This window comes from Lepidothrix coronata, unplaced genomic scaffold, assembly GCF_001604755.1.
Source record: "Lepidothrix coronata isolate B3197 unplaced genomic scaffold, Lepidothrix_coronata-1.0 Scaffold337, whole genome shotgun sequence".
Taxonomy (NCBI): Eukaryota; Metazoa; Chordata; class Aves; order Passeriformes; family Pipridae; genus Lepidothrix; species Lepidothrix coronata.
In genome coordinates, this window is record NW_016690517.1 from 165,911 (window position 1) to 179,444 (window position 13,534).

General features: G+C 60.7%; 1 protein-coding gene across 1 annotated transcript in view; it reads left to right on the forward strand.

Annotated features, from left to right (window-relative positions):
• Nucleotides 1-4,023: 4,023 nt before the first annotated feature.
• NTN1 (netrin 1) overlaps nucleotides 4,024-13,534 on the forward strand; it is a 98,257-nt gene continuing 88,746 nt past the window's right edge. Inside the window, exon 1 of the mRNA XM_017838403.1 lies at nucleotides 4,024-5,051. Coding sequence (XP_017693892.1) covers nucleotides 4,028-5,051 — 1,024 coding nt within the window. The 5' untranslated portion in view covers nucleotides 4,024-4,027. The remainder of the gene's footprint in view (nucleotides 5,052-13,534) is intronic.

Consider the following 13,534-nt stretch of genomic DNA (forward strand, 5'->3'; position numbering starts at 1 on the left):
CCCCCCCCGCCCCCGCTCCGCCTTCAGCCCCCATCGCCTTGATTTAGCCCTTGGTAATTAATTTGGCATTTCAGAATAGCTACTGGGCTGGATAATGGCCTCATTCATCTCCCCAGCCTAATCTGAACAGAATCTGGAAGAAAAGCTTTCAGAAAGACAGAAACTGCCATTCGGCAACTGCTCAAAAGAACTGTCACTCCAGGGGAATAAATCGCTCCTGATTATTTCAACCCGGGTCTTCTCTGCTTTTCCAGCCGCTCCCGATCCCGCCGGGGAACGGCCCCCCGAGAGCCGAGGAGGGGAAGAGCCGCCCGGATTTTCCCCCTCCCTTCTCCAAACCCGGGCCGTGCAGGGGGAGGTGGGCGAGGAGCAGCGCATTGTTCCCGGCGAGGAGGACGAGCTCCGGCACCCGAAGCCATTTGACTTTTAAAACAGGCTCCGAGCGCCGGGGCGGCCTTTCCCGGTGAGGCTGAAATAAAGCCCTTCTCGGCTCTCCGTCACCGGGGCTTCTCCCGGGCCCAACGCGGGGGAACGGGGAGGCTCTGCTCTGCCCTGGATCGGCCGTGCCCCGCCGCCGCTCAGCCCCCGGGCCCTCACGGGGATCGGCCGCGTTCCCGGGGCAGGTACCGGAGGTACTGGAGATGCTCCGGTCCCGGTGAAAGTACCGGAGGTGCTCCGGTGCTGGTACCAGCGATGCTCCGTCCCTGGTGCAGGTACCGGAGATGCTTCGATCCCGGTGCGGGTACAGGAGATGCTCCGGTCCCGGAGAGAGAGCGAGCGTGCATCGGGGTCGCACCGGGGCTGGATTCGGCAAGGATCTGTCCCCTTCCGAGCCAGGAGAGGGCCGGGGTTAGCTGGTGCTTAATGACAGGAAAATCAAACCCCAAGGTAGGGGGGCCACCTGTGGCCTGGTACCCCGAGCACCCGCCCTGCTCCATCCTCCCGGGACTGCCCCAGGCCCCTGCCCGGAGCGGGCGGACAGACTCGGGCCCGAGGCTCGGAGAGTTGCGCCTCGGTCCCCGCGGAACTGCTTACACGCATTTAATAGCTCGAGGGCGAGGTAATTAGAGGAGAAAGCCTCAGTAAATCACGTTAATGACCGCAAGAGCCATTACAAACCCCGGGGGTTGTGAAACACCGAATAAACTCAGTGAGAAGGGCAGGAGAGAGGCGAGAGCCGCAGCCCCGGGAACGCCGCCGGGCAGTGCGGGGGCCCCGCGCTCGGCAGCGCCGGGTGGTTGTTAAATTAACACCCTGCTAATGGGATTAGGCAGCACCTCGGGTTTGCGGGGGAGTTTAGCGGGAGTCGGGATTTCTTAGATTCACCCCATTTTTTTGCCGTGAGGCGTTAAAGAACAGTGCGGGCTTTGAGGGATTGGGAAGGTGAGAGGTGACCTTTAAAAACCTTCCCGGATTTTAAGGAAACTCTAAAATTTCAGCCCTATCCTTCGCCCGGTGCCCGGCGGCATTCCCAGTGCTGCGGCCGGGCCGGAAAGAGGGTCGAGGAGCGTCGGGAGAAACCGGAGCCAAAACCGCGTCCTTTCCTGGAGAAACGCGGGTCCTCGCAACGGCACCTGCTGCGCCCCCAGACAGCCCCGAGTGTCCCCCCGTCCCCGGGCACAGGAGCCGGTGGCCCCATCGCTTGCCCTCCCCGGCACGGCCCGGAACGGGCGGACGGGGAGTCCCGCAAGGAAGGGCTGGTCCCGGACGTGCGTGGCCGAAGGAAAAACGCCGGGCGGACAGAGCGGGGGCTCAGAAACGACGAGCGCGGATGCTCATGGCAGGCACGTGGAAGAGTCTGAGGGCCCGAATTTGGGGCTCCCGGCTGGGGATTCCCATCCCGAGTTGTCCGCACAGCCGCGGCCGAGCCCACCCAGCCCACCCTGGGGAGAGCCCGCACCGGGCGGCGATGGCCCGGGGCCTCCCGCAGCTCTCTCCCGGCCTGGTCCCCACGGCCCGGGACAGTTTGGTCTAAATTGTCCCCTTTCCTCCTTGAGGTACCACCCTATCTCAATTACGCAAATAGGTCCTCAATTCAAGAGCGGGGGAAAATCTTTCTTCGGGGCTGGGGTATCTCAGGATTGTCCGTGTGTGTCCCGGGTGTGCCGGGCTGCGACTGAGTCCAAGGACAGCTCGGGTGAGACCAGCGGGACTGGGAACTGCCCCCCTAGTCCTGGCCCGACGCATCCCCAATACACACAAACACCCCTCTTCCTCCGGCGAAGGAGCACCAAGAGCCCCGGGAGCGGGACGGAGGGGCTGTTTCCCGGGGAAGAGTTAACAAATCCCGGGAGTGGCGGGGCTGGGGGGCGGGTGGGGGAGATCCGGGGGGAGCAGTGGGGGCAGGGAGGCTGCGGAGCCCCGCTGCCCTGCAGGGAAGGCGGTTGCATTGCCAAAGACGCCCCGCTGGGCTAGCAGGCCCGGGAGCAGATTAATCAGGCACTAATTCAATTTACAACAACCACTTTTATTCAGCTCGGTGGCAAGGAATTCAAAGCGGGGAGAGGGGCGGGAGGAGGGGAGGGGGCGGAGGCCGGCCTGGGGCTCACGGCTGCCCGGGCAGCCCCCGTCCCCTCGGGCCGCCCCGCCGGGGCTCGCCGGGGAGGGGACCGCGCCGCCGTGCCAGGGCCAGGCCGCTTGAGTGACACGGCGTGGGCAGCGCTCCGAGAGAGGGCACCTCCGTTGGAAAAATAAAAGTGCCCTTTTAATCAAAGAGAGAGGGAAGGGGGGCGAGCAGGGCGGCCGGGAGCCGCGGGAGGGAAACTCTCCGCTCCCTCGCGGGACCGTCTCTCCTAGATCTCGGTAGTGTCCCCTGGGGCTCTGCCCCCGGCCGGGATCACCGGGGGGATGCGCTGGGACAGAGCTGATCAGGACGGAGGCGGCCGCCGGGGGCAGCCCCCCGGCACGGAGGGTCCGCAGGACGGGCGGGAAGGGGAGACCGGGGCTGGGCCACGGCCCAGTGCGGGACAAGTGCCGCCCTTTAACCCCTTCCTCGCTTTAACGGGAGCCCCAACAAGCTGCAAACCGAGGCGGGGGGCGGCCCCTGTGCCTGGATTGTCCCAGGGCTGTGCTAGGGAGACGAGATCGACCCCCTAAAACAACCTCCCGAAGGTCGCCAGGCCCGTTAGTTCCCGTGTAGTGCCCAAAGACTCGAGATTTCTCCCTGTTCAACTTCCCCGGCATCGGAGTTTCTGTCCCAGGGGCGAAGGCTGTGGGCCGAGACCCTCTGGGAGCCCCCTCGGAGCGGGCCGGTGCCCGGACGTGCTTCGGGCTCTGCCCCGGCCCCCCCTCCCGGTCCAGCTGAGGGGACCAGTCCCTGTCTGGCCTGCTAGAGAGGGGAGGCCAGCAGCGACCAGCTGGGAGACGTCCCCATCCTGTCCCTCTCGGCGTCCCCACAGGTGGGCGGGGGGCTCCTCCCGGCCGCTCCCCCCCTCTCCCCGCTCCACGCCCACGGAGCATCCCCAGCTGCTGGGGCGCAGGCGGCCCTGGGCTCCCCCAGCCCCGTCGGGGGCACGGAGGGCCGGGGGGGAGCAGGATGGTCCTTCCGCGGTGCTCGGGGCGGCTCGGGAGCCCCGCGGCGGCGCTGGCGCCCATCGCCGCGGTGTCGAGGCGGGCTCCGTCCCACTCCCATCCCCCCCCCGCCCTCCCCGAGGCCTGTGCGCGTCTCTGGCTGAGCCGCCAGTGGATGTCGTTGTTCTGTTCCTTGAGCGCGATGTCACTCCTTTAGCATGACCTCAAACGCGGCGGGGGCTGGGACCGCCAGTCATTCTCCGTGCGAGGGCCGGGGCGGGAGGCAGGCGGGACCCAGCCCCGCCGCCAGCCCCACTTTTGTGGTGCCGCCGCCGCCGCGGTCTCCCCTTTCTCCGCGGGGCTGGCCGCGGGGCGGGCGATGCTCCGCGCTCCCTGAGCCGCCGCACCGCGTCCCTCGGCCGAGGCGCCCCGCGGAGCTGCGCGCCCGAGCGGCGGCTCCCCCGTGTCCCCCGTGCCCCCTCCCCGCTGTCCCCACGCCGCGCGGAGGTCGCGCAGGATGCCGCGGAGGGGCGCGGAGGCGCCGCTGGCCCTGCTGCTGGCGGCGGCGTGGCTGGCGCAGCCCCTGCGCGGGGGCTACCACGGCGTGAGCATGTTCGCCGTGCAGACAGCCCAGCCCGACCCCTGCTACGACGAGCACGGGCTGCCCCGCCGCTGCATCCCCGACTTCGTCAACTCGGCCTTCGGGAAGGAGGTGAAGGTGTCCAGCACCTGCGGGAAGCCGCCGTCGCGGTACTGCGTGGTGACGGAGAAGGGCGAGGAGCAGGTCCGCACCTGCCACCTCTGCAACGCCTCCGACCCCAAGCGCGCCCACCCGCCCTCCTTCCTCACCGACCTCAACAACCCGCACAACCTGACCTGCTGGCAGTCCGACAGCTACGTCCAGTACCCCCACAACGTCACCCTCACCCTCTCCCTCGGCAAGAAATTCGAGGTGACCTACGTCAGCCTGCAGTTCTGCTCGCCGCGCCCCGAGTCCATGGCCATCCACAAGTCCATGGACTACGGCAAGACCTGGGTGCCCTTCCAGTTCTACTCCACGCAGTGCCGCAAGATGTACAACAAGCCGAACCGCGCCGCCATCACGAAGCAGAACGAGCAGGAGGCGGTGTGCACCGACTCGCACACCGACGTGCGGCCCCTCTCCGGCGGCCTCATCGCCTTCAGCACCCTGGACGGCCGCCCCACCGCCCACGACTTCGACAACTCGCCCGTGCTGCAGGACTGGGTGACGGCCACCGACATCAGGGTCACCTTCAGCCGCCTCCACACCTTCGGCGACGAGAGCGAGGATGACTCCGAGCTGGCCCGCGACTCCTACTTCTACGCCGTCTCCGACTTGCAGGTCGGCGGGCGATGCAAGTGCAACGGCCACGCGTCGCGCTGTGTCCGTGACCGCGACGACAGCTTGGTGTGCGACTGCAAGCACAACACGGCCGGCCCCGAGTGCGACCGCTGCAAGCCCTTCCACTACGACCGGCCCTGGCAGCGAGCGACGGCCCGGGAGGCCAACGAGTGTGTGGGTGAGTCCAGCGCCGCGGCAGAGGCGGGGAGAAGGACGGCGAGAGGGCGCGGAGGTCCCCGGAGGGGCAGGGAGAGGGAGGGCAGAGCGAAGGACCCGCGGGGTACGGGAGCGAAAGGCACGAGGACATCCAGGGACACGGCGAGCAGGACAGGAACACGCGGGGAGATGGAGAACAGGACAGGGTGAGGACAATGAGGTACCGGGGAGCGTAGGGCAAAGGACGGGACGCCGAGGGGCCCAGAAGCTCGGAACGGGGCTGTGAAGGAGCTCGGAAGCGCAGGGGATGGGACACCGAGGCGTCCGGCAGCTCCAGGCAGGGAACACTGAGGCACCCGGGAGCGCGATGGTGACAACACCGAGGGATGTCCGGGTGCAAAGCAGGGGGCATGGGGAACCGGAGACCTCCGGGCAGGGCACGGCGAGGCACAGGAATTTGGGGGAGGGCATACCGAGAGCCCCGGAGGTGTGGGAGAGGGGAGACCCGAGGCAGCCGGGACAACAAGACGGGGGCACACCGAGGCACTTGGCGGCGCAGGACAGGGAGTACGGGGGGACTCCGGAGCACAGAGCAGGGAACAGCAGGAAACCTCGGAAACGCGAGGCAGGAGACACCAAGGAGCTCAGAAGGGGGGAGAAGAGACACTCAGGAATCCGAGAAAAGGCCGTTCGTGTCCGGAGAAGCGCGGAGGGGCCCTGGCTGGTTGAGGAGGGTCTCCCGTCACAGGCAGGTCCCTGCCGGGGGTCCCGCAGGGCACGGCCTGGGTTCGGTCCGGGGATCCCGGAGCTCGCCGGCAGCCCCGTTCTCTTCTCCGAGACACCGGCTCAGAGACCCGCCGCAGAGCCCGAGAGGCTCCGTGCCCGGACAAGACGAGGACGAGCTCCGGCCTCCGCGGAGGAGGAAAGTGGTTGGGAGCAGGGGAGGGAAACCCGGCAGTGCTTACGGTTCCCGCCGCTGCCTCCCCGAGGGGTGCGGGCGGCCCCGGGAGGCGGTGGCGGGGCGGCGGGGACTTGAATGAGCCCCGAGGCCAAATGAGAACCCGGCAGCAGCCGGATCGTTCCATCCCGGGCGAGAAACTCGCACCGTTCCTGGCTGTCCCTGAGCGGAGACGGGATGTCCTTCGCTTCTGCCAGGGGGGAATAAGGGTGAAAGCTTTGGGTTGCTCTTCCCCGTGAGTCTTCACATATCCCGCTAACGATTCCCCGCGATTTTCCATTTCCCCGCTTCCCAGCGGGAACCCCGTGCGCTGCCGGTCCCCTCCTCGTCGCGGTTTGGGGGGCCGGTGCCAGCCCCTGGCTCAGCCGTGTGCTGGTGGGGACTCAGCCCCGGGGTCTGGGATGCCCCGGGCTGGGCTCGGCTCTCCGCGCCGGGACTCCCCGGCCCCGCGGAGCGCGGCTCCGGCCCCCGCCGCCGCCTTGTTTACACGGAAAACACGGCCCCGTCTTCCAAAATATTTGCAGCTCCGACGATAGGAAAAAACCCTCGCCGAGTGGCCGGGGTTGGGCGCCTTATTTTTTTGGTTTTGTTTTCTTTCCCTTCTTTTCTTTTATTTTCTTTTTTTTTTTTTCCCCAAATCACAATCAGATGTGTCCCTCGCAGAGAGCGCAGTTTCTTCGCCGCCGCCTTCAACACCGAGGCACGGCCGAGCCCGGGGTGTCCGGCGGGGAGGGGGTCCCGTTCCTGCGGCCCGGTGGCACCGGGGCACACGCGGGGGAGGCGCCGGGGGAGGCGCGGGGGTCCCGGCAGCGATGCTCGGCCCCGTTCCGAAGCCCCAGCTCTCCCGGGATGCGGGTCCCGTCGAGAGGGGGGAAGCGGCGGGGAGGTGTCGCGTCCCGAGCGATGCCGGGGTTTCTCCGCGTTTGCTTTTCTTCCGTCCCGTGGATCCCTCTGCCCGGCAGCGCTCGGGGACGGGGATCCGCGTCTCGGTTATTTCTTATATTATTCTCTGGGCCGAGGACAGGAGACGTCCAACTCCCCCAGCCTCAACCCCCGCTCACGGGCTGGGACGAGTTCCCTGCCTGCAGTTACCGCAATCAGCGATACCACAAATTTTGGTGCGATCTCGGGGTGCTATCGGACCCTCAGTCTACTCTACAGGGTCCTCAAATGCTCCTGAAAAATGCTTCAGTTATTGTGCTGGCCCCGTGCTCTTACCATCCTTCTCCCTTCCAATTTATTTCCAATAAAAGGGAAACAAGTTCCCAGTTTCCAGTAAAATGTGTCACTTTTATGCCAGGCTTTGCATTTCAGACCATGAGCAGTCCCAGCCGCGTCAGACTTCTGCAAACGAAAATCGCTCTGTTTTTTCCTTTTCCACCGACTTTGCCGGGAAGTGAATGTTTTGCAAGGATGAAGGTACCGTAAAATAATTTTCCACAGCCCGATCCCGGTGCGCCGTTCCCCGGGGCCGTACCTATCGCTCTGCAAAACCAGCCACGGCCAAACAACCGTGTTACCCTGCCAAGCCCACACTGCCTGGAATAATCCCCCCAGATAAAGATCACAATAACCCTATTCAGCTCCCACCCACTTGTTCATGACCATCAGCCCACCCTGGTTTCTCTCCTAAATCCCGAGAGAAAGTCAGGCCCTGCGGTCAGCGGGGGCTGTGGACCCGCCTGCGCCGGGCAGGGGCAGGGGATGAGCGGGCAGTTGGTGGTGATGCTGCCGGTTGCACGCTGGAGGCATCTCCCACCGCTTGAGAGGGAAGGCAGAGGCGGCCAAACCCTGCTGAACAGCCGTGCTGAAGGTGTAGATCAATTAGCCAAATTAGCTGATTTTGCCTCAGGTAGTGGTGTGAGAACTAGTTACAATTTTTTCATCAAATTTATTTTTTTCCTTTCTGGAAAATCGTTGGGGTTTTTATTTTTGTTTTTATTTTCATCCAGGGAGAAAAATTATAGAATGTGTCTGCTTTGCTTAAAAATTTGGGTGTTTTCTTTGGTAAGTCCATTCCCCCTGCCAAAACTGAATCTTTGTTCCTATTCATGCTTATTTGGTGCTGAAAAAGAAATGCACTGCAGTTTCTGACAGAAAGTCAAAATTTCCCACGGGAACGTTTTTTGCCAGCCAGATCTAATTTTTCTTTATCGCTTCTTGCTGCCTGCGAGATCCCAGCACTGCCCATGGACAGGACAGGTCTTGTCCCAAGGAGATGTTCTCCAGGATCTGCTCCTGAAGAAGGAACCCGGCCAGCAGAGCTTTTCACAGATTCAGGTTCCCATCAACTTTACCTGGCAAATAATTCATCCACGTAGAGCTTGGCTTTACAGTCCAGCTTTGGCGGAGTGCCTGGGAGCGAGCGTGCTCCAGGGAGGACACAGCTTGGAGACAAGCTTGGAGGTCTGTTCTCCATCCTCCCCCTCTCCAGTGCCGTTGGGCTGGCTCTGTTTGCTCAGCCTTGGTCCAGCCCAAGCCTCATGTCTCCAACCCGGTTTGTCCTGATGAAGCTTCCAGCTCCCCTGGGAGACGAGATTGCAGCTGGAAAAGGCTTGAACTAAAAAGTTGTCGGAGCTCAACTGCTGGTGAGCTGGTGTGGACACATGAAAATGCAGGCAGGGGCTTGGACCAGATTTAATGACATCACTAAAATGACACCGTTCCACAATTTGTCAGGAACAGCGGTGTCATTCCGAGTGCTGGAAATGAACCCGGACAAGCACCTTCCCTTTAGTTACCATGAAATACCTTTGCATTTGGCCGTTTAAAGCGCTGCTGGACAAACCCAGGGCTGCAGCCCGCTGACAGGCACTTGGAGAACGGCCTCCAGACTCTGTTCCCAGTGCTGGCTCTGGTTCTTCCCAGCCCATTCCCCCGTGGGGCCGGGAGATGCACCCGCCACCTGCACGTGTGCCTGACGTCAGCAGTGTCTGCCTCTCGGATTTTTGGCCCTCTGTGATGCCTAGAGAGTGTTTAACAAAACCAAGTGCGAGTGCAGTGAGAGAAGGGAAACATATTGTGTTTTCAGATAGGGGATTTGGCACAGGCAGCGCAGGGAGCCTGGTGTTAGACAGGCTCTGCTCCGTGCTGTGCGCTGCCGTAGGGTTCCCAGACTGGGATGTGTCTCATGTCAGAGCAATTTCCGAGCAAGTTTCTCATTCAGCTGAAAGGAAACTTCGTCTGGGACGAGGAGTTGACCAGGAACTATGTGAGAACAGCCTGCCAAACACTCCCAGTGAAAAACTTCCTTCCAGGCAAACCTGGGGCTTTATCACCTCCGTGGTGGTCCAGGGAGGTATTTGCAGGGCAGTGTTTACTAAAATAGCTAACAGGCTCCCTCCACCCTCATCACAGCCAGGGAAATCACATCCTCCCACAGCACCGAGCTCCTCTCGCTCTGCTGCCACAGAGGGATGTGAGGACTGCAGGATTTCATTCCAGGGAGTTCCTGGTGTCCCTTATTATGTTTAGTTGATCCCTTTTCTTTCCCCTTCATTAATCACCTCTACCTGAAAAGTCTTCACGGTTCTCATCCTGTCTTTTCAACCATTTTCCCCGGGGTTGGCAGAGTGGGTAATCCCATTGGATGATTCTTTCCCATTCCTTTGGCCTCCAAATGGGATGAGGAGTCAAGCTGGTGGTGACTGATGGCTGCAGGCACACCTGAGAGTGTCTGCAGGCATTGTTTGGGTGGGTAAGCAGCCCTGGTGCCTGTCTGCAGGGTCCAGGCACCCTGGGAGCACACGGCAGAGCGGGGAGTCAGGGCAAGTCCTGCGCCTCCGATGGGTGACAACAGTTCACAGTGCACAAAACTCATCTGACCAGGAAGGACTGGGCTGGTGGGAGATGTCCTTTCTGTCTTCTCCTCTCCTGGGGTGATTCAGGGCTTTGGAAATGGTCTGTCCTGGAGGGGAACAGAGGGAAAGAGGCTCTGGCTGCAGCAGTGGGAAGTGTAGTGTGGGTAAGACTGGCAGAGCTGACAGGGACCTGGTCACACAGAGGCACTGCACCCGCTTCCCCTTCAGTTCTGGGCACCGTGGTGGGATGGGAGTCAGACAGAGGATTTAAGTGGCTTTGTAAATCCTTCTGTGAGAAGATTTTGAGAGGTCTAAGTGTCGCCCTGCTTATGGCCACGTCTCTTCCAGAGGGATGTGGAAAGATGCAAACCTTGCCTTGAAAAGCGGCGACGTTCCCAATCTGAGCAAAGAGGCTCTGAGCACATTTTCCGTGGTGTCCCTGCAGGATGCCCAGAGTGCCCATATAGGATCCCCAGGGTGCCTATTCAGGATCCCCATGGTGTAATATCCTTTGCCCATCCGAGACAGATGCTGACAGCACAGCACGACCATGTCTGTACCTCGATCCAGCCAGACAAGGCTCACAGGGGGACTTTGGAGCTGCTGTGTGGTGATACTGCCTGTTACCTTCTGATGGTGTAAGGGATACTCAGCATTTCTGATATCCAGGCTTGCCCTGTGCCTCAGTTTCCCCACTTATAGGGAGTAAAAGGGGGCTGTGTAAAATCCTTTGGACCTGGGTTAAGAAAGGCATGAAATGTTCTCATACCTAGGGAAACTGCACTGGGACAGCTTCACCAATGACATGGCACCAGCCAGCAACTGGGCCAGACCCTGTGAGGGTTGCACCTCTTGTGGCACCATGTGCCATCCTTGGAGCCACAGGGCCTCTTCAACCCAGCCTGGTGCAGCTCCCAGCGGGTTGTGCTGCATGGGGAATTGGAGCAGTGGGTAACACTGTATTGCTGAGCAGATGGGTGCTGTAGCCATAGAAATATGGGCCCATAAGCTGCTGAGACTCCCATTGTAGCCTCCCAAGGGAGCCTTGCATGGGCAGAGCTTTCTCACAGGCTTTTATTCTCAGGAAGCTTAAAGTTAAACTGATTTCCAACAGAAAGGTTTTTACACCAACAAACAAACAAACAAAAAAGCGCAGTTAAGGCTAAAACAAAACCAGGCTTGGCACTCTGGGTTGGACAGTTGCCTTCCCTTGAGCTTGTCCACGGCTAATCTCTGCCCTCCTCTTTCTGGGCCAAAGCATGTCATCCTTATTCAGCCTACACTGTCCTGGCTTGGGCAAACTCCCCATGGCTGCCTGGGGGGATGTGCTGCCTCTCTGAGGATGGAGCAAGAAGCCCATGAGGGCTCTTTAATCTCTGCTGCCTGCAGGGATCCTGCCTGGAAAAGCACTCCCGTGGTTCTGGTTTTCCTACCTAGTCTGTGAAATGGGAGCAGCTGGGGCACACGAGTGTGTCTTTGTATTCCTAATATATCTCTCCTTCATCCTCAGGGATGGGGGATGGACTTTCTGACCATGGAGGGCTGCTGCCTTTTGGGCTCCTGTCTTCTTTTTTGTGATGCCCTGCTTTTTGGTACAGTGGCTTTGGAGACTCTTGTGCTTATTACGGGTTATTGTGTCCTGAGGTTGGGCTGTGCAAGCAGAGTTTTACTGAGGGCTTTCTGGAGGGTTTTGGGGTGCTATGTTGAGTTTTATCCCCAACCAGTTTTGTCTTGTGGGATATCCAGGGCAAAGGAGATCTTGGGTCAGGGTGGCTTGGAACCAGCCTAGCATGGTAGAGGCTGTACATCATTTCACCCCTTGTTGCTGTCAAACAGGAGAAATAAACCCAAACAAGCCCCAGAACCCACCGATTACAACATCCAGCCTTTCCTGGATAGCACTGGCACAGCTGCCTGGGGCACAGGACACATCAACCCGTGGCAGGGCTGAGCCCCCAACACATGGGGGGGCTTCACAACCCCCAGACTCAACCTCACCCAGACCATTTATTTGCAGCATGTTCACGATTGCACCAAACAGATCCCCCCCGGTTTTCAGGCAGCAGGAGAGGAGGGAGAGGATTTGCTGCCGGGATCAGCCCGCCCAGACAGCTCAGACGCGGGGAGAGGGTTCAGCAGTGGCAGAGCCCAGCAGTCAGAGCCCAGCAGTCACATCTGCTCCGTCCCCAGGGTGTCTCTGGAGCAGTGGCCGCCGTTTGGCCTCTGCCGCTGCAATCAGCGGGGAGCGCTTTCTTTGCAGCAAGCCGAGCTCCCCTCCCGAGCATCCCTGCCAGATCCCCGCTGCTTCCCGCACGGCAGCGTGGCAGAGCCCAGGCCTGGCACGGCGTGGGGCTCGGCCTGGCTCTGCAGCCCGGCGTTCCGGGGGATCAAAGCGCAGCTCCTGCAGGAACGGGCCACATCGTCACCCGGTGCAACCCCAGCTCTGCCCGGGGCAGTGGCTCACCCGCATTAACCACACTCCGACAAGTCCTGATAGCCGGGATGGGGCTGCTCTGGCTGAAGGGACGGGCAGGCTTTTAAAAAGATATCTGTTTAATAGCTTTCATTTATAAGGGGATTAGGATGCCCTGGGGACTGATAAGGAGAGAGGGAGGCTTTTCCTGCCTGAGTCAGTGTGGCCGTGGAGGCAGTGGTATGGAGGGGCTCAGCCACACACCGCCTGGGAGTTTGCCTTAGGCTCAGAAGAAGGCAGGGAATTAATTGGTGGGGAGGAAGAAATCCTGCCTTTTTTTGGTAGATACTAAAGAAACAGATTCTGACCCCGGGAAACCACGGGCACCCATGTCAGCAGCGGGAATGGAGGAGGTGCACAGCTCAGCTGGGAGCTTGATTTATGAATTTATTTTGAACAGCACTGGTTTTAGGGGAGGCTGGAGTTTAAAAACTGATGGAGTGATATGGTCAGAGAGACTGTTTCATTCCAGGGCTCAGTGTGGATGGTACTGGGCACCACAAGGTCTCAGCTGGCACTGAGGGCACTGATGCATTGGCAGCACAAACTGGGCACAGAACTGCTGCCCACAACATGCACCCCCTGTGCAAAACGTCTGCTCCATCACGGGAGCCGGCAAAGAAAGCTATAGGCAGGGAAAGATTCATGTCCCACACGCAGCTGTGAGAGCACAGAGGATGCAGACAGGAGTTTTCCTTTCAAAGCTTTTCAAAGTGTCTTGCAAGTGATGGGAGGGTTGAAAATCATATCTGCATCCCCTGCCTGGATAGAGGGTTGGAGGCCGGGGAAGGAACAAACTTCTATTTCACTCTCTCCTGGAATCACAGGGTTTTTCTAAATTATTTCACGGGATATGTGCTGGAAGGGACCTCTGGCTTTGCCCAACAGCCATTGTCACCCAGGTTGTGGTTTCCCATGGAAAGGGACCTCCTCTTGTGCTGAGCCTGGTGCAGGAACAGGGTGCCCTAGGGTGCTGTATGGGGAGCCACAGCCCTCAGCCCTGTTCCTGTGTTGTGTCCCTGGGGATGGAGGAGCTGGTAAGGCTAAAGGATGAGCCCAGGAGACCTTTGCCATATTCTGCCAAAAATGAGCAGCAAGAAAGAGATTGTGTGGGCAGGCAGGTGGGACTGCTGGTGCAGGTGGGGTGAGCAACCTTGGGGCTCCCTGCTTGAGGGTCAAAGCTGCTGCATCTCTACTGTTTGGGGAGAGGAGAGTGGGGAGCCCAGAGCCCACACTCAGCACTCCCAATTTCATCTAGGAAAGGGCAAAAATGA